This window comes from Pezoporus occidentalis, unplaced genomic scaffold (assembly GCF_034315485.1).
Source record: "Pezoporus occidentalis ecotype Australia unplaced genomic scaffold, CSIRO_AGI_Poc_V1 ctg24, whole genome shotgun sequence".
NCBI lineage: Eukaryota > Metazoa > Chordata > Aves > Psittaciformes > Psittacidae > Pezoporus > Pezoporus occidentalis.
The window spans coordinates 6,162,175-6,185,361 of record NW_026914285.1 but is presented as its reverse complement, the minus strand read 5'-3'; the positions used below and the strand labels follow the sequence as shown (position 1 = coordinate 6,185,361).

The 23,187-nt window shown below is 38.5% G+C and overlaps 1 protein-coding gene across 5 annotated transcripts; it reads right to left on the bottom strand.

Annotated features, from left to right (window-relative positions):
• Nucleotides 1-1,265: 1,265 nt before the first annotated feature.
• On the bottom strand, nucleotides 1,266-23,187 carry USP16 (ubiquitin specific peptidase 16). 5 transcript variants are annotated; one of them, XM_062622151.1, is made up of 18 exons: nucleotides 23,051-23,187; nucleotides 20,921-21,019; nucleotides 18,138-18,316; nucleotides 17,402-17,505; nucleotides 14,942-15,045; nucleotides 12,981-13,162; nucleotides 11,848-11,940; nucleotides 11,058-11,188; nucleotides 10,607-10,694; nucleotides 9,722-9,800; nucleotides 8,769-8,860; nucleotides 8,308-8,364; nucleotides 6,439-6,606; nucleotides 4,247-4,913; nucleotides 3,453-3,544; nucleotides 2,183-2,269; nucleotides 1,711-1,867; nucleotides 1,266-1,608 (listed from the first exon to the last, which is right to left on the bottom strand). In XM_062622151.1, the coding sequence occupies exons 2-18, from the start codon at nucleotides 20,979-20,981 to the stop codon at nucleotides 1,484-1,486; spliced, it is 2,466 nt and encodes an 821-aa protein (XP_062478135.1). In that variant the 5' UTR covers nucleotides 20,982-21,019; nucleotides 23,051-23,187; the 3' UTR covers nucleotides 1,266-1,483. The 5 variants fall into 5 exon arrangements, with proteins under 5 accessions (XP_062478135.1, XP_062478137.1, XP_062478136.1 ...); XM_062622153.1 differs by having other exon boundaries at nucleotides 12,981-13,159; XM_062622152.1 differs by lacking the exon at nucleotides 23,051-23,187 and adding an exon at nucleotides 22,780-22,857.

The window sequence follows — 23,187 nt, the reverse complement described above, 5'->3', positions numbered from 1 at the left end:
GGGCTCAGCTGTGCCCTGGTGTGGGTCTATTAGAAGTGGCTGTGTTTAGCAGCAGCCATGCCCAGCCTCTCCTCAGAGGCCACAGCTGCACCCAGTATAGTGGATGAGGGGAGACTGAGCCTACTGCAGGAACTTCTGGAAAGCATAATCTAATTGTTGGAGCTCTTCACTGTACTCCTTGCCCAATATTTGAGTGTAAAAAGTCAAATATTGTAAGAAAGAACCAAGTATGGCAAAGGGTTAGTTTATTTTTGTTTTATATATCAGCTTCATTGTCACCCTTTACAGAGTCTCCATGCTCTCAAAATGGCAGCGTGACTGCCGTGAACTGCATCTCATTCTAATGGCCTTAAAAATAAAGGCTGGGCAGCACTAGCTAGCATGATGCAGAATACCAGAATCTTTCAAGCGAAGCCCTCTGTTAAGATTCTTCTTGGAAAGTAAACGGCTTGTGTGTCTTGGAGTAAGTTGAAAGGAGAACTGCACTTGAAATTCAAGTCACTTCAATAATTAATGCTTTTATTACTCTTGCCAGTGCTACTGTTTCACAGCCAGAAGGGAGTGGAAGGCTAAATCAAGTCTACAACTATCTTATGCCTAAATAAGGCTGCCACACAGCAGCTACACTAATGCTTGCTTTATAGTCCATTGCTGGTGTGGCCAAAAAATAAACTCAGCAAGTTTTCAGGATTGGCATACTGATAACAGTCAGCTGCACAAGTGCTGCTGCTGCTGACTCTAAGGGTAACAAGAACACGTTAAGACTGCCCATTTCGTTAGTGAGGTTGTGAAAAATGCACTGAATGTAAGCAGCTGCTGCTCTAGCATGGACAAGCCAAGATTTTATTTATGTGAAACCCAGTGTGAAGCCTAGCCTGTGGAGAAGAGAACTTTATAGTTACAAGTCACTGCAGGACTAGTTTTCTTACCCCTCCCCAGTGCAGAAGGAATGCCTGTAGCAAAAGGGAGAGAGACCCAAGCTCTCAGCCTTGCCAAAATACCAGCAACATTCCCATGTAGAAGAATTCCCAGAGAGTTTGCACACCAGGAATGACACTATTGGGCATAAACCAACAGTGGAAAAGGAGGTGATGCTGAATTGGTCTCAGCTTCTACTTGGAACCCAGTTCTAAAATACACTTAGATGATAGCCAAGAGAACTAGTTTAAAATTGAAGTGTAAGCTGACTGAAATGTATAGCACGTGCAGGAAACTAAAAGTAGTGGTTCCTTGTCTGTGCCAATGCACTCAACACAAACTTAACATTGTAATTTTGTAAAAGGCCTTTATTTAAAAGCAGTGAAAACACTGGGAAAAGTATAAGTTAACCACTTGTCAGCATGTCTAAGAAGCATAAAGTATATTCCTTCAGTTGTATACAGTAGCTACAACATGTTAAGACCATGATTTGCAAGTCTTGCTTCTTTCAGACCACCTGAAGATAACCACCTCTCAACACCTATAAGAAGGTTTCTCAGATGAGTTAAAGGAGTCGCTCATAAAAGAGAAGATAGGCTTGAGAGCTCAGCACTTTTGACACAGACACAGCTTGTACGTGGGTGTCACTGATGTGGAACCACTGCCCTTTTACTGGTTCAGTTTCTAAAGCTGTGAAAGGAAGAATTTAGGAGTAAAAGTTATGAAGAATTGAAGCAATCAATCCTGTACTGTTGTGTGGTAAGAATTTGTAAAATATTTCAAATTATTTACCTTGAGGAGATTGCCCTCGAAGGACAAGATCAGAGAGATGGTTGTTCATACTTCGCATTTTAGCATATGCAGTATAGTGCCCAGACCTCATTGTTCCACTGTGCTCAACAACTCCATAGAGAGAGTACAATACTTTTGTATTCCCTTCGGCCACATTCTATAAAAGCAGAAGTTTAGACATGCCAGTCAGGTACTGGGTTTTAAGCAAGGCTAGAACGCAAACTCTTCACTTTGCTCTGATCTGCTTGCTAATGAAAGTGAAGCTGGTCATTGCAGATTCATGCAAGCACTACAGCTATGGCCAATGGACAATACTCTGACTCAAGTATAAGCTGCACTTGTAAGTTACCCTGTATTATCACACAAAATAACTGAAGCTTGACAAGCATTCTACAAAGATCCTGCTAAACAGCTTAATCATGAAAGCTTGTTAGAACATGGGAAAGGAGAATCTGATTGTTTTCCCACTTACTTTACATTTAGCTGTACAGAAAGGAGCCAAGTCTATCACTTCTGGAAACTTGATATGCCTGTTAACCTTCCGGAGATTAAATCCAGCCTTAAACAAAGTAAAATCCCATAAAGTTAAAATGTAGGTATTAAAACCACGCTTAGTTACTAAATGTTTTGGGTTGAAGTTTCAACAATAAAAAAATCAGGTTTACATTACACAAAACTAGGGAAAAAGCAACACTTCTTTTTCTCTCCAATGCCCAAGGTTTACCAGCAGTACCTCCTGGCCCCCACATGCTGCGCTGGAACACAAGTTAACATGGCTCTTCAACTCACTCTTATGGTAACTTAAAGGTAGCAAAAGTAGAGAAAGAATCAGCTCTAATACACTTATGTAACTATGAGGACATCTCTTGCTTCTCAGATACTGTGATATGCTTGAGGATCTAATTTTATATTGTCAGAACTGATGTAAATTCTACTCCTGCCCTATGTAAATAATCTTCCAGTATCAAACTAGAAAAACAAAAGGAGATGACAAATGTTATTTTCTTAATTATGTTACAGTCTCTTGGAATAAGCTACATATTTCCATTTTCTCTATGAAATTGTTTTTCATTTACTTAAAGTTACCTCCCTTATTTTTCAAGCTTTTTGACCAAAGCACTGAACAGCTTTAAATTCGGAAGAGGCAATACTGTGTCCGATCCCCATCCCATTCCTCTTTTCTTTCTTGAAAACCTAAAGCCCTAAAAGTTTTCCTACAACTTGGAAAAAAACATAAACCACTTTACTTCAGTGTCTATAAATAAGACTCAAGTTGCATTGCTCTCCATTCTCCATGCTTCACCACCATCACCTCGTAAGGCTCAGAATCTTTTCCAATTTTATGGACCTATTTGTTACACTCACTTAGTAAGGGATCTTATTCTATCTGTATTGAACTGCTGTAGTAGAAGGAAACAATTAATACCAAGATGCTGCTTAATCCAGTAAGCAGTAACAACAGTGAGGGAATGTATTGCAAATAAGCTCATAAAACAGTGTTTTCCAGGTAACTAATGGAATATTCTTTCGGGAAGATACACCCCAGCTCCTCAAAGGCCACAAAAAACAATGCTGCACACCAATGCCTTCTGAACATTGGAAAAAAAAACTTAAACCAAAACAGTCTCTCATGAAAATATGCTAACATTAGATTTAAGTTAAGCTAGTATTATGTGCATATATACATATTAAACTGATACTGTGTACATACGCATTTTTGTGGTTATCAGCCTGCTACTTACCTGTTGAAACCTTTTTAAGTGAAGAGTTAAAACTGGAGGAGCAAGAGAGATTAGCATCTGCTTTTTGGCATTAGTATAAATATATTTTTCACCTGCAGAAAAGAAAAACCACCAATGATTAATGTCTAAACAAACGTTACACCAAGAATTTATTTTCATTATTTAGGCTGCTGTAATGTAATCTATTACAACTGAGAAATGGAATATTCCCCCTTAAGCTGATTAACTGTACAACAACTGCCATCTTGCAGATTCCATATAAGAAAAGTAACCCCTCATGTTACTAAGCAATGTCTGCACAAGCAGGATGAATTCTCCCCCTTCTCCACAAGTCTCATCATCAGAAATTGCATGCAGCTCTTACCGTCCTTTTGTGCAAACACCAACAGGATTTCCCTATTACTGTCTCAGCAGAATTTTGGTATTTAAGGAGTAAACAGGAAAAAAAGTCACCTGCTAAATCTCTACTCCCTACATTTACTCACAAAATTTATGTTTAGACTGCAGTGCCCTTTTCCTCCAACCAAATCCAAACCCACTCCTCTTTTTCAGTCCTGCAGTATTCTGTACCTGAGCTTGTGAGCCTATTATTCTGCTCATTTAAGAACTTACTTGTATTAATCTGTATGAAAAAAGGTTCTTACAACCTACCCACTGAATACTAGTTCCACGTATCCAAGTTAAAGTTACACCAATGCCACTTTAGGGATATTGCTCTCCACTCCCTCACCCACCCAAGCAGCAGATAGGGACGTATTTAGAATATTTGTTTTCTTAAAGATAATTTGTCATACTTTTTATGTTCTTCTTTGGTCCATGTCTTTGTGTACATACATCACACAGTAGTTTATTGGTCTCAGTAAGTTTTTCATTACGGGTAAACTGATACAAACAGTGATGGATTGAACCTTCTTCCAGGTTCAGATCTTCCCTATTTGCAAGAGTACAAAATGCTGTTTCTGGATCTTCAGTCAATACTTCACATGTCTTGATGGGAACAGACTGTAGGTCATCTAAGGTACTCATATCAGATTCAGTATTGGCACCCAAATGTAGTTTTGTAAAGTCAGAAGCAAGTTCTTCCTCATTATTTTCATCATCTTCATCTTTCAAAGATATATTGTCAAGTCCATTGACTAACTCTCCAGGACAATCTAAGCCTTCCATAGGGAGGTCCCTGAGAGACTCCTTTTCTTCACACTCCTGTTCTGGCTTTCCTGTATTTTCATGCATGCTCTGAACTTCTACACTATTTCCCTGAATACTCAAGTCTTTTTGAGTTAAGCAGCAATCTTTGCAATCATTTGATGACTTGTCTTCTTGCTTCGTATCAGGCATTTCAGAGTCAATTTCTGCCTCTGATTCTTGGTTGTATTCAACATCTTTTTCTGGCTGTTCAGTTGCACAGATACCTGTCAAGTGAAGCACCTTTCCTTGAAGTTTTTGTTGACGGCGTTGGCTCTGCAAATTGGAATACGTAACATAGAAGAACACAAAAACCAGAGCAAGTTTAAAATATATTTAGCATTTATTACCATTTATCAAAATTTTTGTAGCATGCCATAGATGCATAGGGTGGGAAAGTATGATTTAATAACCAGAGGTGACTAATATACTGAATTTATTCCCACTGAGACAGGCTGAGAGAGCTTGTTCAGCCTGGAGATGAGAAAGGCTCTGGGAAGACCTTCTAACAGCCTTTAAGTACATAAACAGGGCTTACAAGAAAGCTGGAGAGGGACTATTTTACAAGGGACTGTAGTGACAAGACAAGGGGGAATGGCTTTAAACTGAAAGAGGGGAGATTTAGATTGGACTTAGAAAGAAATTCTTCACTGTGAGGGTGGTGAGGCACTGTCACAGGCTGCCCAGAGAAGCTGTGGCTGCTTCATCCCTGACAATGTTCAAGACCGGGTTGGATGCAGCTTTGAGCAACCTGGTCTAGTGGAAGGTGTCCCTGCCCGTGGCAGGGGGGTTGGAACTAGATAGGCTTTAAGGTCCCTTCCAACCCAAACCATTCTGTGATTCTATGCTATAGTTCCCAATGCTTCTTGTTACACAGTATCTTCAAAATACATTCAGGATTCTCCTTAGAACACAGACATAAGTGTCCTGGGTTCAGCAGTAGCAGTCATTTTTCCCCTCCTTGGTAGCTGGTGCAGTGCAGTGTTTTGACTTTCAGCCTGGGAACAGAGCTGATAACAAGGACGTTTTGGTTTGGCCAAGGACTTTGTGAGCCTCATGCTCTGCCAGGGAGGAGGGGAAGCCGAGAGGAAGCAGAGAGAGGACACCTGACCCAAACTGACCAAAGAGGTATTCCATACCACAGCACGTCATGCCCAGGAGGTAACTGAGAGTCAGCCAGAAGGGCTGGGAGACTGCAGGGTTGGAGGAGGTATCGGTCGGAGCTTGGTCGGGCTTGGGGGGCAAGTTATCGGTCGGCTGGTGCTGAGGTGTTGTATTCTCTTCCCTTGTTATTTCCTTTATTATCATTGGTGGTAGCAGTAGTGATTTGTGTTATACCTTAGTTACTAAACTGTTCTTATCTCAACTCGTGGGAGTTGCATTCTTTTTGACTCTCCTCTCCATCCCTCCAGGAGCAGGGGGAGGGAAAGAAGGGGGGGAGTGAGTGAACGAGTTACCTGACTGGGTTTAAACCACGACAATAAGAAACGATATAGTTTTGTGAGTATTCTTGCAATCAACGACTAGAGAACAGCTGTCTGAAACAAATTAATTACTTCATACAAGCATCAAAATTCCACATTCCTCTGGGTATTAGCTTATATATAGCACAGCAACTCTTAACAGAATATATAACTTCTTAATAGCAATGATGTAGATAAAATCAGTCTTATCAGTTGTGCATTTTACAGAGTAGAAGTTCTAAGCGGTCTCTACCTAATCTGAAGAAGCAAAAATAATTTGTTTTACTGAAAGTTGCAAGCACTTCATTAATAAAAGTGAAATACTGATCAAAACCAACCTTGGCTTGTTTTCTGGCCTGTTTCTTTACTTTTTTCTGAAGGTGCTTACTTGTACCAGGGGGCTCATCTCTCTGCTTAAGGTAACAGTCATCATTTTTGTTCTCTTCATCTTCAGATTCCTTTTCTTTGTTTTTCTTAATGTTTCTCTCATTTGTATTTTTTACTTTCTATGAAAAAAAATGCAAAAAGCCACAAAACCACCACAGAAGTAGAGATGTTACTGTCCCGAATAACAAAATAGTATTCAAAAGAAAACTATGAATGCGATGTTATGTGAGTTTTCAGCTCAAGAGAAAGCATTTTAGAGACTATAACATACAAGTAACTCATTTATCCTACCCTAATATTTACAAAAGAAGTGTCTCACTCCAGAGGGAGCCCACGTGAAACAATGAATTCCAGAATGAAACAGTATGAAAAACCAAGGGCCAAATTCTGAACCTGTAAAGGGGCAACATTACCTTTGGCTCTAACAGATATAAGTCTCATTAAATGCACTGAGGAGTAACATTTTACACAAACAGAGAGACATTTGTAGTTGAACTGCCTGCCACAGAATTTGTCTGCTTCTGCTATGATAAAATTTGTTTGTTGCAGAAGACATATATCCTGGGTTCAGCAGTAGCAGTCATTTTTCTCCTTCTTGGTAGCTGGTGCAGTGCAGTGTTTTGACTTTCGGCTCGGGAACAGAGCTGATCACAATGATGTTTTGGTTTGGCCAAGGACTTTGTGAGCCTCATGCTCTGCCAGGGAGGAGGGGAAGCCGGGAGGAAGCAGAGACAGGACACCTGACCCAAACTGACCAAAGAGGTATTCCATACCACAGCACGTCATGCCCAGGAGGTAACTAGGAGTTAGCTGGAAGGGCTGGGAGACTGGGGGGTTGGAAGAGGTATGGGTTGGTGCTTGGTCGGGCTTGGGGGGGGCGAGTTATTGGTCGGCTGGTGGTGAGATGTATTCTCTTCCCTTGTTATTTCCTTTATCATTATTATTATTGGTAATAGCAGTAGTGGTTTGTGTTATACCTTAGTTACTAAACTGTTCTTATCTCAACCCGTGGGAGTTGAATTCTTTTTGACTCTCCTGACCATCCCTCTGGGAGTAGGGGGAGGGCAAGAAGGGGGCGGGGGGGAAGTGAGTGAACGAGTTGTCTGGTTTGGTTTAAACCACGACAGTTCATTTTGGCGCCCAACGTGGGGCACGAAGGGTTGAGATAACAACAGATCTGACCGGATTAATAGTCACTCGTCACAATGCTGATTTATTGGCTCTCAGAGTTGTTCTTGTTGATCTCACAGTTTCAGAATGCAGTACACTACTTAGAGCCGGTATTTGCTGTGTTAGTGTTTATCAAGTGTGGGGCTTGGGCTAAGGTTCTTGTCTCACTGTGCTTTATGGCAATGACTTGTAATACGGGTGGGCTCCAGCAGCAGGGCAGGACGGACGTGGCGGTAGACTTGTACCTGGCCGTCCAGCTGCTCTTCACCATTTAGTTTTACAACAGTGAAGATGAGTTGGGAAGCCTTGTTTTTTGAAACAGCCTTCTACAATAGTGAGACAATATTGGTACATTCCAGATTACCACCTAAGCTGATCTCTACATTAGAAACGTTAATTGACAAAGCAGCAAGATTACCAACAGACTATTAGATTTTCTAGAGACCATTTATGAGCCACGAACTACAGGAATGACTCTCATAAAAATAAAAAAATCTTATTTTCTAGCCTTCTGGGCAAACTTATTTTAAGTTGCAGAAGAGACATTTAGAAATACGCATAGATTCATTCCCTACTGATTATATAATAAAGGTGTTTTCATGCAAGAGAACAAAAACTAATGCAAAAGGCAAGCACGTACGATTTCTTACCTGATCATCTAGTACAGGAAGTGACAAATCAAGAAAAGACTCATGGACCAAGGATACCTTTAAATGAATATTCAAAAGTCCAGTTTAATTTTGTTTGGAAGCGGCTGGCTTGCTGTCAAGGCTGTACGTAGCCTTGTTTGCATTTAAGTCATGTTTTCACAAGTGCACACAAACGTAACACAGCTAATCTACCTTGACAAACAGCTATCCATGACTAAAATATAGCTTTATAACATAAGGGAAGAAAGATTCCAGCCAAACCATGCTCCTCTTTGAAATGCATGTAGCTAGCTGACTCCTAGAAGTGAATTAAATGAAAAAAAAAAACCAACACCAAAAAACACTTCACTAGTTTCACTTATATCTACATATAGCTATTTTGGTATTCTCCTACATTACATAAATTACATAGATTACATAAAATCATACTCTAGGCTATTAAAAGCAGGCAATTTACTTACGGTTCTGCATTCCTCACACATAATTGTACTGGTTAATTCTCCACCAAAAATCCGATCCACAAAACTCTGTATTCCCTTTTTCTTTTCATAATCTGAGAATTGACAAAGTATATAGTAAAGTTAGTAATATTACACTGAATATACTGACAACTAATTTAGTTATGGCATACCACCTTTAAAAAAAAGTGAATACATATACAAGATGTATGGTGGAATGCGTTGGTCTGTTCTAGTTTCCTTCAGAACTACAGCAAGATTCTTAAGATTCTTTCATATACCAAAGAAATGGAAGCAAAAACAGATTTGCAGAAGACAGCTTGACTGAACCAACACCTTTACCACTTTCTCAACCCAAACACATTTCCTCATTTTCTCAGAAGTACTGCATCTCAGTAAGAGTTCCCATTTTCTCACAGGACTTAACTCAAAAAGCTGCCTGAACCTAAAAACCAAGCACCAACTTTGGTCTGTATAAGTGCCCTAAACAAAAAGCAATTTCCTCAAGCTGTATTTTCAGTGTAGCACACAATTTAAACTTAAACTTGCTCTTTGTCTTCTAACCTAAGTGATGTTGAAAAGTTTAAAAATTCTTCTGTTCAGTGTTTGTTTCCCTTTTATACCACTGTTAAGTGCCAATGGATTATTAGCTTAATATTATTAAATGAATAATTACATTCATGTGATAATATTTGAATAATTAAACACTACCCAAACATATTTTAATGTATAATGTCTATAGAATCAACTCTCTCTTAGACTGTTAAGGTTCGGTAAGACATTTAAATAGACTTAACACTATTGAGCCCTATACTCTAGAAATACACATACTCAAGAGATCCCATAAAGTTGTACAATTAAACATAAATTTTTTAGTTGATACTATTAGAGTTACTTTGGGTACTTCAATGAAACAAAGTTTTAAATTATCAGAATATCAGGAACATATATTTTACCTTTAATTTTCTTTTTCATTTCTTCTTCATTTTGTTTTTTAGAGTCAGTCAGTGCTTTCAGTATTCCAACACTTATTTGCTGAAATTTTCAAAACAAACACATACTGTAAAATTTCCTAAACTAATTCTGTTTACTAGTTAATTTCACAAAATGTTTCAGATGGAGGAAAAAAATTTCATCACCAGTAATTAAGAGAATCAATACAAACCACCACAAATGCCAGAGAAGAAGAACAACTGAGAAACAAGCTTGCAAACAAGCTTGCAACTCTAATGTTGCAATTAGGATGCAAGAAAGTAAGCCTAAGGGTAAAATACTTTTCCAAATTAAGTGAGCTTTCAGGCATTTCAGAAATTAAGAAAAAAGAACATTACGTTAGGGAGAGTACACATACGCCATGCTTTTCTGTAGAAATTTTGGACAAATCAATCTATTTCTGAAGGACAATAGACATTTATGTTAGTAGTGTTGAAGTAACCAAAGACCTTTAAAGCAAGCAAAACCGAACCTTTCTACTTGGCTTGAGCATAGAGAATAATCAGTTCACTGCCTTGTAAAATGGCAGAAAATATCATTGCCTTAGAAACCTAAACAGCACATGCAATATATGTAGGAGATACTACTTTCATTTAACAAAAGTATTCAAAGAGGGAAGTTTGTGGCCTGTAATACCCATGGTTGTTCCTTCACAACCACGCTGCTTAGAAGCTGCCCAGTTCTACAGCTTTGTAGCTCATCTGCTTGAAGTGTGTGTTATGAGCAGCACAAACCACTCTTAGAGTTCAACTTAGAAAGAATGTTCCTTCTCCTCTCAGCAGAGGGGAAAGTCTTGATCTACAGCATGAAGAAGACAGGTTTTGCAAAACTATGAAATTAGCACTCACTTGCATTTCTTCTGATCTCATTCCATCAAGTAAGTAACGAAGCAACTCATGACTGTCTTGCTGCTGATAACCTTTAAATCGTATTGCTCTGTTAAGTGAAATGATGGTTGTAAAGTATAACTGAACTTGGACAAAGTAAAAACAATTCACATCAGACATAAAAGGACAGAGTCTTAAGCATGTATGTATATAAAAGCAACAAATGTCTATATACGGTGTTTTCTAAAAATATGAAGCTAGCTAATCAGAATATGTCACTGTTAATCTTTCATTTTACTTCTGTTCATTTATATTTTGCTTTTTATCCTCTTCTTTCAAAACTTGTTACATATTATACAAATTTTACAGGCTATGATGCGAGCTCAAGAAAAAAAGGGACAAAACTCTCTGTCTTTTTTAATAGCAAGCTTTTTTCATACTTGCTATGACATGCAATTGTAAAGATACTCACTTTTTACAAACCTGAGCAAAAAGTTCCTTAGGAGTGACGACCCCTCTTTTTGTTTCTTGCATTTCTGTCAGGAACTGATACATGGCTAATGTCAAAGGACCTGGCTGATCGAGTTTTATCAGCTGAGGTTCCTGTTTTAAAGAAAAGCAACAAAGTTGTTTTGCCTTAATTTGGTGACAGATCCTTCTGGGGTAGATTCTCCTTACTTAAACACTTCAGCAATTGAAAACATTATTATAAACAAATCCTCTAAAATGGCAGTAAGTTAACCTAACAATCAACAGGTGGATTCTGTTGAGGTGAAACCAAAACACTGGGCTAAGAATCATTAAATATTTACTGCTTAGTTGCAACTCTGGATTTCTTGCTTTTATTAGGAATAAAAAAAACCCAACAATTTCTTAAAATGCACAACCCTTCTTTCCCTTCCAAATCCCTAACTGTAATGAGAGGTGTGTTATTCAATTGCCACCACAAACATCCTCTAGTTTCCTATTTTGTATTTAGACGAGCGACACTGTAGGAAAAGTTACATATTTTCACCCTTTAAATAATCATAATGTAAGTACTAACAACTGACAACTAATAGCTAATGAATCACTGCTCTTTCACTTTGAATGAAAGAACTCTGTGGACTTCAGAAGCAGCTTTATGGAAGTTCCCACTGATTTTACATCTTAATCTTATTATTTAGCTGAAACAGATTTAAAATCCAGAGATGAGTGCTTCTTGATTCTTTAACAGGCTTGGAAGGTGGAAAGAAACAGTATGGAAGTCGAAGGATATATACCATGGATAACTCAGGTGACTCAATTTTAACTGTTGTGCCAGACATTTTAGCTTCTTTAAGGAGCTCCCTCAGGACTGGAGTTTGTGATAAATTCTGCAGAACATGAAAGAAAAAGGTTGGTAACTGGGAACAAGAGGAAGAGCAGTTGAGTTCCACTGGTCATGGAACTGGCAGCAACCAGATTAGTATCAATTTATTTTTCCCAAATACAGAACTAGAGTGGAAACCATCACTCCAGAAATTCTAATGGTGTCTAACAGTTAAAGGTACATTCCATACAGCTAATGGGACTGTCAGGTGTTCTCTCTGTATTATTTTAGATTGCAGAAACCCTAAATTCTTCTACAGACTGATCTTCTATTTCCTAGTGTCTGTTTTCTAAAAATCAAAAGGTAAAATGGAGTGTGTATATTTGCTTGGTTTAAAACATGTTTAAAAAATAAAACAAACTGTTTACTAAAACCTGTGAGGAGGAATTTTGAGTGAAGCTTCAGTATCAAAAGCCAAAGAGCACAAGATTCATTTGTATTACAACTTGCATGTAAAGAGCAAGCTTATTATATCCAAACACTGCTTAGATGAGCAAGACACACAAGATAGCAATGCAATATGCTCATCCTGTTAATATTTACTTTTGTTTGATTTCCTGTTGCCGAGAGAAACATTTGTGTTTCAGTAAACACACATGGTGTTTGGGTATTAATGTCCTATATTCTAAGAGGTCAGCAAGGGCGATGTGCCAGACTATTTTTTTATAAAAGCAAGAATTTGGCATGCTCAGTCTACATCAGCAAAAGATGCTGTCCCTCAAAGATAAGGCAGTTTGTTATATTTTCCCTTCAGCAAGTCTGAACCTGCAGCTCCATTTCTTTGTATTTCTCTGGGCCAACACACTACTTTTAAAAAGAACGCTTCATTCTTGGCAGATATTAAAAATAAAACAAAACAAAAATCCCAAACATTTTAATTGTGTCATTGTAAAGTACTGGTGGCAGCAGAGTTGTGGGCTGACTGACTTTGGCTTTTTTGTTTTTTTGTTTTTGTTTTTTTTATTCAAAGGCTTGGGTTGTTTGTTGTTGGTTGGTTGGTTTGTTTGTTTTTAAGGTTTCTTTTTTAAGCAGTAACTACCATACCTGCATCACTGCATTAAAGAAACATGTATTCCCCAAGTTACTAAGTCCCTTCACAGTCACTTCCGAGTTAGTACTTGAGTTAGAATTCTCTTCTTTAAGTGAGACTTCTTTTTCTTGCTCATTTTTGCTGTCCTTTTCTACTTTTTTATTTTCAAATTCTTTGTTCTCTTGTTGCTTTTCTACTGAAATAATAAAGAAAAAACATACCACATATTACCCAGTAACAGGGAATGTGCTAAGAAAAGAAAAATAGGCATCAGCAATTTATGATGTTTAAAACTTAAACATATAATTAATTCTGCAATTGTGTAATGCTACTGAGGTAGGTTCTTAAACTGTCTAGGTAACAGGAGTTGAAAAATAAACCAAACAAAAACATCAACAAACCCCTGAAATGTCATTTCAGATCAGCATGCAATTTAAACACGCCACTTGGCCCACTAGCCATGCATACCATCAATCTCTGAAACTCTGCATGTGTTATCTGAAGTTTAATTCCTGTAGCAAACCATATATGTTAGGGCTTTATACAACATCCAACATGATGGCATCTGAGATACCTGTTTTGACTGAAATGAAATGCACAGGCCTCCCACTGTGAACGCATTCACATGTTCATTTCATGAACCTAGGCAGATGAAACTGGAAGGTTTATATTCTTTAAGACATTAAGATATCTTCCCTAAAATTACTTCGGTGCGTAGTTCAAAATTTCAATGACCATAATAAAACCATAAAGGAATTCTGGTTAATTTTCAGAGTAACACCCACACTGGTTCTGACAGTTTGGCAGTCTACTATTGATTCAGTTTCTGACAAATAGAGCTGTGAGCCAAGATTAACTTTAAAATAAAGTAAAACCAGCTCAGAGAAAGAAAGGGCAACAGACAGTACAATCTTTGCAGATGGACAAGAAACGGATGGACAACAACAGATAGAACACCTGAAGCAACAACTGCAACCAGGTATTCATTTGTTTTTCAGTTCAAACCTGAAAAGGAGAATTTTGGGAACCAATATGAAGGTCAAGGATATTAGATGCACAAAAACTATGCATCTGGAAAAGACTGACCAAAACCACTCAAAGATTCTGGTCTGTGCGGGAAAACTTCAGCTGCTTCCTGAACAAATATTTGGAGACAGTCACTTGGCATTGCTGGATGGTTGTGATCTGTTTCCCAACAGGGCTACAATTTCATCCAAATGTGTAATTTTTGATAGCTATGAGTTACAGCATTTATTTTGATATGCAAATTCTTCCAGGTTTTCTAGTGGAAATACCTTGTACAAAGCCAGTTTTGCCACTGTGGAAAGTGGGTGGTTTTGCTGGGTTTATCTCCTTTTAAACAACCACGTTTTACAGACTGTGGGCTGAACATGCTGTTTTAGGGGAGTTCTGAAGGCACTGCAGCTACCTAAACTAAATGTACAGACCCAGCAGACAAATCCTCTTGTATACGCCTTCATGTGCAACAACAGCTGGAGACAGTAATTCCAGCTGATACATTCACAAGTACCCACAAAAATACTTTTAAACATTCAAAGTATCCTTCGAATCTCAAGACAGACTAAGCAATTCTGATGAATAAACACAGCACTTCTAAGTACCAAAAGTCAATGCCTTACAGAACAACTGAGCAACGCATTAAAAAAAAATAAAAAAAATTGAAAAATGTCACAGTAAAATTGTATTTTTTTTCCCCTCCTATTCCTGTATTTCTGGTCTGTAAAAGTTTAGGAAACACTGAGCAAAATCCTGGTCCAATTAGGGGCACAGGTTAAAACAGTACTTATGCTATCAGAACTCTGACACAGGAGGGAAAAATGAAATCAGCTTTTTACTTTAACTACAAAATGCTCCAAAAGTTAAATCTAATTTAGTGTACATTCTGGATTTACAGTAGTGTCTCCTACATTTAAGGGACTTTGTGATTTACTGCATGCATACTACAATTATTTACCTGTATGTGATGAGCCAGTGCAAACTTGTTTTCTAATATAATCCACAGTCTGGCCCAATCGGCTTGAAGTACTATATGGAACTTCATTATCACATATGTAGCACCTGTCTCCGCCACCCCAAAAAAGAAAGAGAATTAATCCTATTTTTTTTCTATTGTTTAAAATTCCTAAACTATTTGCTTGTTTGATGCAGTTCATTACACAAAATTACAAGATTTATTTTAAGGTTTAGAAGTCTTGGAGAAGAGTTCAATCTATTTCTAATCAAGAAATTTCTAATACTAAATTATTTCAATGACTGGAGGCTGTGATTTACAAGTATAAATTAGACTCTGAAAAGCTGTGCTTAGAAACCTTGTTGCAAGTAAAATAAATGCAGGGAAAATTTTGCCAAAATCAACAAAAATATCAGGCCCTAAAGGCAATTACTTACATTGTTATGGCATGGAAAAATACTACGAGTATTCTAGCCAAGCAAGTATTTAATTTTATTTAAACTGGATAAGAAATAAATTGTTGCCCTCCACTAGTCCTGCACATTTTTATTTGCTCTTCCATTGCTGATACAAACATATTTGTGTCTTTATGAGCGAGGAAGTGCACGGTTAGGCCACTAGTCTGTTTAAAACAAAATTGTGCAAGAAGCTGCAGTGATAACGGCTTGAGTAAAATTCTGCCAGAACACATACAGCTGAAGGAGAGTTGCATGTATAGATTTTTGCAATTCTGCCAAATCAGCTCTCTGAATAGGTGGCAAAAAGTATTGAAGAAATTGCAAATACTTCACATCTTGAAACACACCAATTACAGTTCTCAGGCACAAATGCATTTAGCAGATTTCAGGATTACCATAAATCAGACTATTTTCTGATATTAAAAGCAGTAAAAGTCTGCAGCAAAGTGCTTCCCTAAATCTCCAGCATCCCTGAAATTAGCTGCAATTTTTCACATTTCTTCATGTCATAGTAAGAAAATTTGCTCAACTTTTGTACCCCTGATTATGTACCTATTGTCCGTCTGGTTAATTATAAAAATAGGCATTCTTACTCCTGAATAAATGATAGTTATTTTTCCAAGGTAATGTTTAAATCATAAACTTTTATCTGTCAAAAATTTGGAGGTAACCTTGAAGGAATCAAGGCATTGGAAGAAGCTGGCTTTTTTTTCCCATTGATGGCTGTTTGACTGGTAGAGGGAAAAAACATAAGTAGGTCCAACTGCTATGTCATGCCAGTAGTGAACATGCATACAACAGCACTTGTCGTAAGCCCAAAATAGCAGAACTTAATGAATTACTAGAACTCTCCTCTTTCTCTCCAAGTTCAAAACATTTGTTTTAACTGTTTACAGGTACTATTTAAATGCCAATTTCAACCACAAATGCATACACACCATAAAAAGATTTATTCACACATTCATAGCATTAATAAATTCTGACCAAAACTGGTTTTGCTTTTGTATACCAGGCCCACTGTGAAATACGGTTCTTGACTATAGGTTTGATTTATAACAATTTATACCAATCACTGACTAATTTCTTGTGCAAGTTTGTACAACCAAGAAATTCGAGAAGCAAAGTAAGCAAAACAACTTGCTTAAACAACTTCCTCTCAGCTGCAAGCACTTAGATTTAAAAACTAAGTTTTAGAAAAGAGAAAATAAAGCACTTCTAAACAGTATTTTTAACACTAATTTAAATTAAAAAAGTTCACTAATTCATTAGTAATACATGCAATTAATATTTATTTTCATTCTAGAGTTCAATGAAAATATTGATCATTACACATAAAAGTGTTTAACATAATCAAGTAAGATCTTGTTATATAAAAAAAGATTCTATAAAAATGAACAGTGACAGATAATGAGTTCTAAAAAAAAGGGGTACTAAGCAAAATGAAAATTCTATGTCAGGCACAGTATTTGTGTATAGCACAGTTTAGAAAATTAAGGTTTCCCCTTATGTAGTGCACTCTTCCTTTTAAGAGAAAGATATGCTACCAGGGAGATGCAATTTGTATTAACTGATCCAGTAGCATCTTGTAATTCTACAGTTGTGCTTCTTAAACTTTACATATGCTATTAAGAAGTCACACTTATTGAGAAAATAAGTTTGTCATGAAGCGCACACGAAAGGAGCTTCTCCCAAAGCTGAAAGTTAAGATTTAGAGCTACATATCAACATTGGTTGCCACGTGTTAGTATTCTGACCAGGCAAAAGCACCATTTACTTGTTGGTCGATTTCAACTTCAATTACAAAAATTTTCTAGTTATGAATTTTACAAGAAAGTAGTATTTATTTAGCAAACCTCAGCAAAGACTGCTGAAAACTTTGTGTGTGGAAATGCTTTATACCCGTCTAGAGGTAAATCCTAGAATTCACAAATAAAAGAAAACAAATTATATCCCAGCCTCTGATGCCCTCTAGCTATGGCTTGTAACTGTTGCCTGACAAACTCACCACACACTCCAGTTGTCCAAACTGAGAACCAAACAATGGGGATCTGATCTTGGCGTTTCATAATGCTTTAAAGCATGCTGTTCTTGAGAATTTCTGCCACAGCCCTATAATGTTGATAACCAGAAGCGTCACAAAATCCAGTTGACTATCAATGAAACAAAGTCAAAATATAAACAAAGAATTAAAATGAAAACTGTTTAATCATGTTAAACTATTTAGGATGGTCAGGTCTCTATTTTAAGACCCTTATTTCTGCAGAGAGAAATGGTGTAGAATAACTATAAAGTTGCTCAGGGACAGAACATTTAATTTACAAATTCCAATTTGAACAGCTTGAAGAATGGAACAAGACAAAAAGCTCTTCAGCATGCAGAGGTCTAAGTTTACTAAACTAATGTGAGCATAAGATCTCACTGTAAGAATCACAAATCAGGAGCATTAACAGAAATTTTTATTTTCTTAGGAAAATAATTTGGACTTTCTAAGAAAACAAGTCCTCAAGATGGTGTTCTAGCCTTAAGCCTGCTAAATGCCTTTGTGCCAAGCTTCTAAGTACTTCATTTCCAATTCAGAGCAGATATTCTTGAATCACACTACAATAGATGAAATGATTTATGCACCACCACTTTTAAAATTATAAAAAGAATATAAGAGTTGACATAGAAACTCTCTTGTTTCACTATATTATGAGGCACTGAAAGATATTAAGAGAAATTAAAAACAAAACAAGAGATACCATATGGCCACATTTTAGACATAACCATATTGAAGGGCTTTCACTGGTCTCCTCTTCAGACTTCTCTTGTGTCTTATTATCTGCCTTGCAGTCCTGACAAACATGCCATTCCACATTCAGCAGTGCCTTTTTCAGATGACCTTGTTCTAATCCTTTACGAATATGCTTGCACACAGGTTCTACAAAATAAAAAGCACAAGAAGGTTGTAGGTATCATAACAAATGGAAATGTTGAAGACACAGACAGCAATCCACAAGCTAGGACAGCCTTTCCAGAGTCAAAGAAACACTGACAATCTAGCGGATATAGCAGAAAGAAACCCTTCATTACCTCCATTTACATACAGGGATATTGTTACTGCATCCTAAGCTACAAAAAACAAAACAAACCACCAAAAACCCCCCAAACAAACAAACAAAACCAAACCAAAAAAATTATCACTCAAACCCACATTTAGTCAGAGTTGTTGACAAAACTTCTGCATAAAAACCTACCTACTGTGTCAGGCTGTGGGCTTCTGTTATTGTGGCCTTGTGACTCCCACACCACCCAGGATGCAGACACAACCCACTGCCATGATTTCCAGCCACCAAGGCAGCACCTGGCTGGCCTATAAAGTGGAGGTTATGGAGGTTGTACTTCTAGCTGAGCTGCATCAGTGAAATTATACAGCAGACTATGGTAGAAGCAAATAGTAGAGTTCTCCTGCCTATACCATTATCACTCCACACTACAATACTACACCCTTCTCGGAGCTGCACCTTCTGGGCATGGTGTGAACTCCATCTATTTAACCACATTCTGTTAAGAACGGCTGCACTGAGACCAGGCATATGTTGCTAACAGCTACTATCAGGAGTTTAATTACCTTATTTCTTCTTTGTTTAATTTTTAAGATTGCTGGTTACACTACACTTGCGTGAAGAAAAGCTGTAAGCTTGAGTCATGAACAGAGAAACTGCAATTGACAAACAACGCATATGCAAACTGTTTCAAGATCTTCCAAATAAAATGAAAAAATAAAAATTATAAGAGGAACACATTTTAATCCCTCCCCTTTTTTCTCCTGTGCATGTTTCTAAGACATTTAGCCTACATCAGCCTACAATTCTTCACTATTTGCAGTTACAAGTGTCTAAATTTGCAAATACAGGGTCAAATATCTGACAGTGCAGTTACCTCAAAAGTAAAAAAAAAAACCACCCCGTGATAAAAGAAAATGCTGTATGAACTTAGTATGTTAAAAATAAAATCACATTTTTATGAAACTTATTAAGAATTATATAGCTGTTTACATAATTAAACTGTCTTAAGTCCTTTGCTACAGAAGAAATTTTATTGCTCAGATGGTGTAAAAACCTCAATCTATCTTTGTTGGGGATCATATCCAAGATTACAGCTTCGAGACAGGAAACTTCTCTTGGTATGAGCTGAAACTGGTGAAAGGTTTTGTATCTACAGTTCTATTTCTGTCCAAGATTACAGGATTTTACCAGACTACAAGTGCAAGCCAATAAGAGCCAAATACAGGCATTTAGATACACTCTTCAAGCCTAAAAAAAAACAAAAAACCAACAACAAAAAAACCACAAAAACAAAACACACCCCCCCCCCCCAACCAATCAAACAAAAAACCCCAGCAAACAACCCATAAGCTTCATCTACAACTTCAAAACTGTCTTTTTAAACAAAACTTTTGTTTATTGCCACTACTACTATAGTGGAATTATTTACAATGATCAGTCTTAGTTTACATTTGTGGCTTTAAAGGACTTTGTCAGGGTAAACCAGCCTACTTTTAGCCAAAGAAGTGAGATGTCATCAGCAAATGCAACATAACTGATTTCTTTGCTGGAACACTCACAGCAGACATTGACCTTGATTTCAGGAAGAAAAGACAAAAGAAGCTAAAAAGATAGACGGCAACACAAGACCAAGACAACCAGGAGACCAAAGTAAAGTAGATTTAAATTTAAAATAGGCAGGCCATCACACCAAGCCTCCTAGCTAAAACTCTAAGTGCCCTCTAATTAACATGGCCCAACTCATTTGCCCAATCAGGACCAACAAAAACGATGGGTAAGACACAATCTGTGACCTGGTCAGAAAAGGTGGTAGAACAGAATACTACACAGCACAAGCAAAATTAAGAGCTAGATCAACCAGGGTAAACAAGCTCATGAAATTTCAAAACAGGGGTGAGCTCCAGTAGAGCTAGAAGGGTACCATGAATTTAGGATTAGGAGCAGAAGGCAGGGATCAGAAGGAGGTTTTAGCCAAGAAGCACCATGACTAGAGAGCTAAGATGTCCAGGGACAGTACTAAGCTAGGTGCTAGTGTAAAGACAAATGGTTTCACAGAAACGTTTTAATCACAATCTTTTTTGCTGAAGCAAGAACCTTCTGCAACAAAATCTTCATTAGGAAAATACTACTTAAACCTTTCACAACCAGTTTGGTAGCTGACTCTGCAAACCCTTTATATTCTGAGGAATTTCATACAGTGTATGACTAAAGAATTGTGTGTCAGAGTTTTCTGAAAACCAGAAAATAATCCTAATTTTCAAGACAGGATTATTATTATTATTATTTTCTAGCATACTTAACCTAAGTAGCAACCCAGTTTCCTGGCAGTCCAGTTTCAATTATACAAACCTATACTTTGTAAATGAGACTTCAAAGCCAGTGACTAATGTATAGGCCTTCTAATATTAATGAGTTTTCAAGCCCTCTTTGAGGTTAAAACAAACATTAGGACCACAAACTTCTCAGAGGAAACACACCCAGCGTATCTGGAGACTCATCAGACTGTGCAGGTTTGCCTTTGATGCGTTTCTTTCCCATATTTGTAGTCTGTAATTTTTCTTACATGGAACAGTGACCTAGCAAAGAAAAATAATAAATTATAAAACAGGCTTTGGTTTTACTTGCTCAGTGCTAAACAATACATTATTTCTATGGCCAAGATGTTCCTTGAGGTGAATTAACTTGTTTTAATTTGACTTTTCAAAAGAAAATAAATTAATTATACTTTAACATGAAACAAATGCAACTGCTGTATAAGCAAGATGACAGCATGAACTATAAAAGTGAAATGATTTAAAACCTTAAATCAAAAATATTATACAAAAGATGGGAAACTTAAGCATCAAAAATCCCATAAACCTTTAGGACTTGTACTTTAACTAATAACAGGAAAAAGAATTTCGTTTGTCCCAATTAAATCTTGAAGTTATTACAATCTTTCAGTTTTCTTTACTGCAAATACCTTGTATCTTTGAAGAAGTCTCACACACACCAATATGCTAACATACTTGAAAATATACATACAGTGGGAGCTGAAACTTGTCAGTTTTTTCACTGGGGGAGATTTATCATCGCCTTCCCAACCTATCAACCAACTAATTCAGAAGGGGTCTGTTATTTATACGCCTGTAGACCCTTCCAAACAAGAGTAATCTACTACTACAGAGTTCCAAGTCAAGTACTTGCCTTCAAATATATTTAGCTTCTAGTCTGTAGCCCCATGAGGTCTGTGCCTTAACTCACAAAAGAACATTCATAAACATCAGGTAAACTTAAAACCCAACATATGCTATACAATGAAAGCACACAACCTAAGCTGGTTCAAAACCAGGTTTCTGCAGCCTTACACAGTCTTTGCAGGATGGCCTAAGCCAGCTGTCCACCCTTAGCATAAACATGTTAGCACAGCACTAAATCTGACTTGTATAACACTCATCCTTTCAAAACCATTTCTTAGCTTGGACTCACCAGCACACCAGCCACAGAGAACAGCTGCCTGTGTGGGGCTGTCACAAACAACAACTAAAGCCAGCCTAACAGAACTGGAGAGAAGTTCTGTTTAAGCATGATAGCTGTTAGGGGTGAATTCTCTGCTGGAGCATTCACAAACCAGTCAAGTTGACAGACAGGGCAGAGAGAACTTTTTAACGAAAAACCTTTTTGAAGCATGCTTTTAGGACAAATTACCCCGTTGCTGAATGACAGGCAGACAGCCACATCATCAATAGCAGAAGTATCAGTTTTTGCAAATTAGCATTCAAAGTTTGTTCAGGAAAACAAATGACAGTTCACCCGATGAACTACACCACCCACCCCCAGCACGTTTTTCTGTCAAAATCGACAACATTTGATCCTACACGAACAACTCTAAACCGTCAAAATCCCTTCCAAATCCTTTGCTCCTGCGGGGAGGTCAGGGCAGTATGAACACATGTAGCTGTTAGTTTAACCCACACTGTCTCTGGATAAACTTGTCTAGCATACTCCTCACTAGCCTTTTTCACGGAACAGCCCACGCAAAAGTGCTGCAAAGCCAGCAGCCAAAGCAATAAAACGACCATTTGGGTGTTTGGGGGATGCTCTGGTAAGAGAGCGGTGTGCCAACGCCCAGGAAAACGCCGGGGCGCGGAAAGCGCCTGCCCCAAGCACCAGGCCGGCCCGGGCCGCCGGACAACAGCTGGGAGCCAACACTGCCTGTCCCTGAGGCAGCCGGGACCCGCCGCGGCGGGAAGCAGGTGCGCCCCGAGACTCGGCACGGCTGGTCCCGTCCCCCCACCGCCGGGCAGGTCCCCGGGCGGGCAGCCACCCCCAACCCCCCCCCACAGCCCGCACTCACCGCGCACCGGGCCGCACCACCCACGTGCGCCCCTGCCCAGCCCCGCCGCCGCGCACCCCACCGCGCTGCACCGCCCCGCCTGCTTCCGATTGGCCTGCGCCCGCCTCCCGGGCCAGCGCTGACACGCACCGCAGCCAACAGGAGAGCCGAGTGTCTCGGCCCGGAGCGGACACTGCAGAAAGCTGGAGGAGTGAGTCCAGGGCCGGGGGAAAGTCGGGCAGCCGAGGGGATAGGAGCGTGACAGCGGTACCGAAAGGCTTCCGTGCTTTACCTGACGGTGCCGCGGGATGAACGGCTTGGTGGTGCATGGCTCCTTCTCGGGGTAGCCCAACAGCTTCACCTCATCTTGCAGCCGGTTGTCAACGGTCACCAGCTGCCGTACGCGTTTCCGGCGCGTTGCATTGTGGG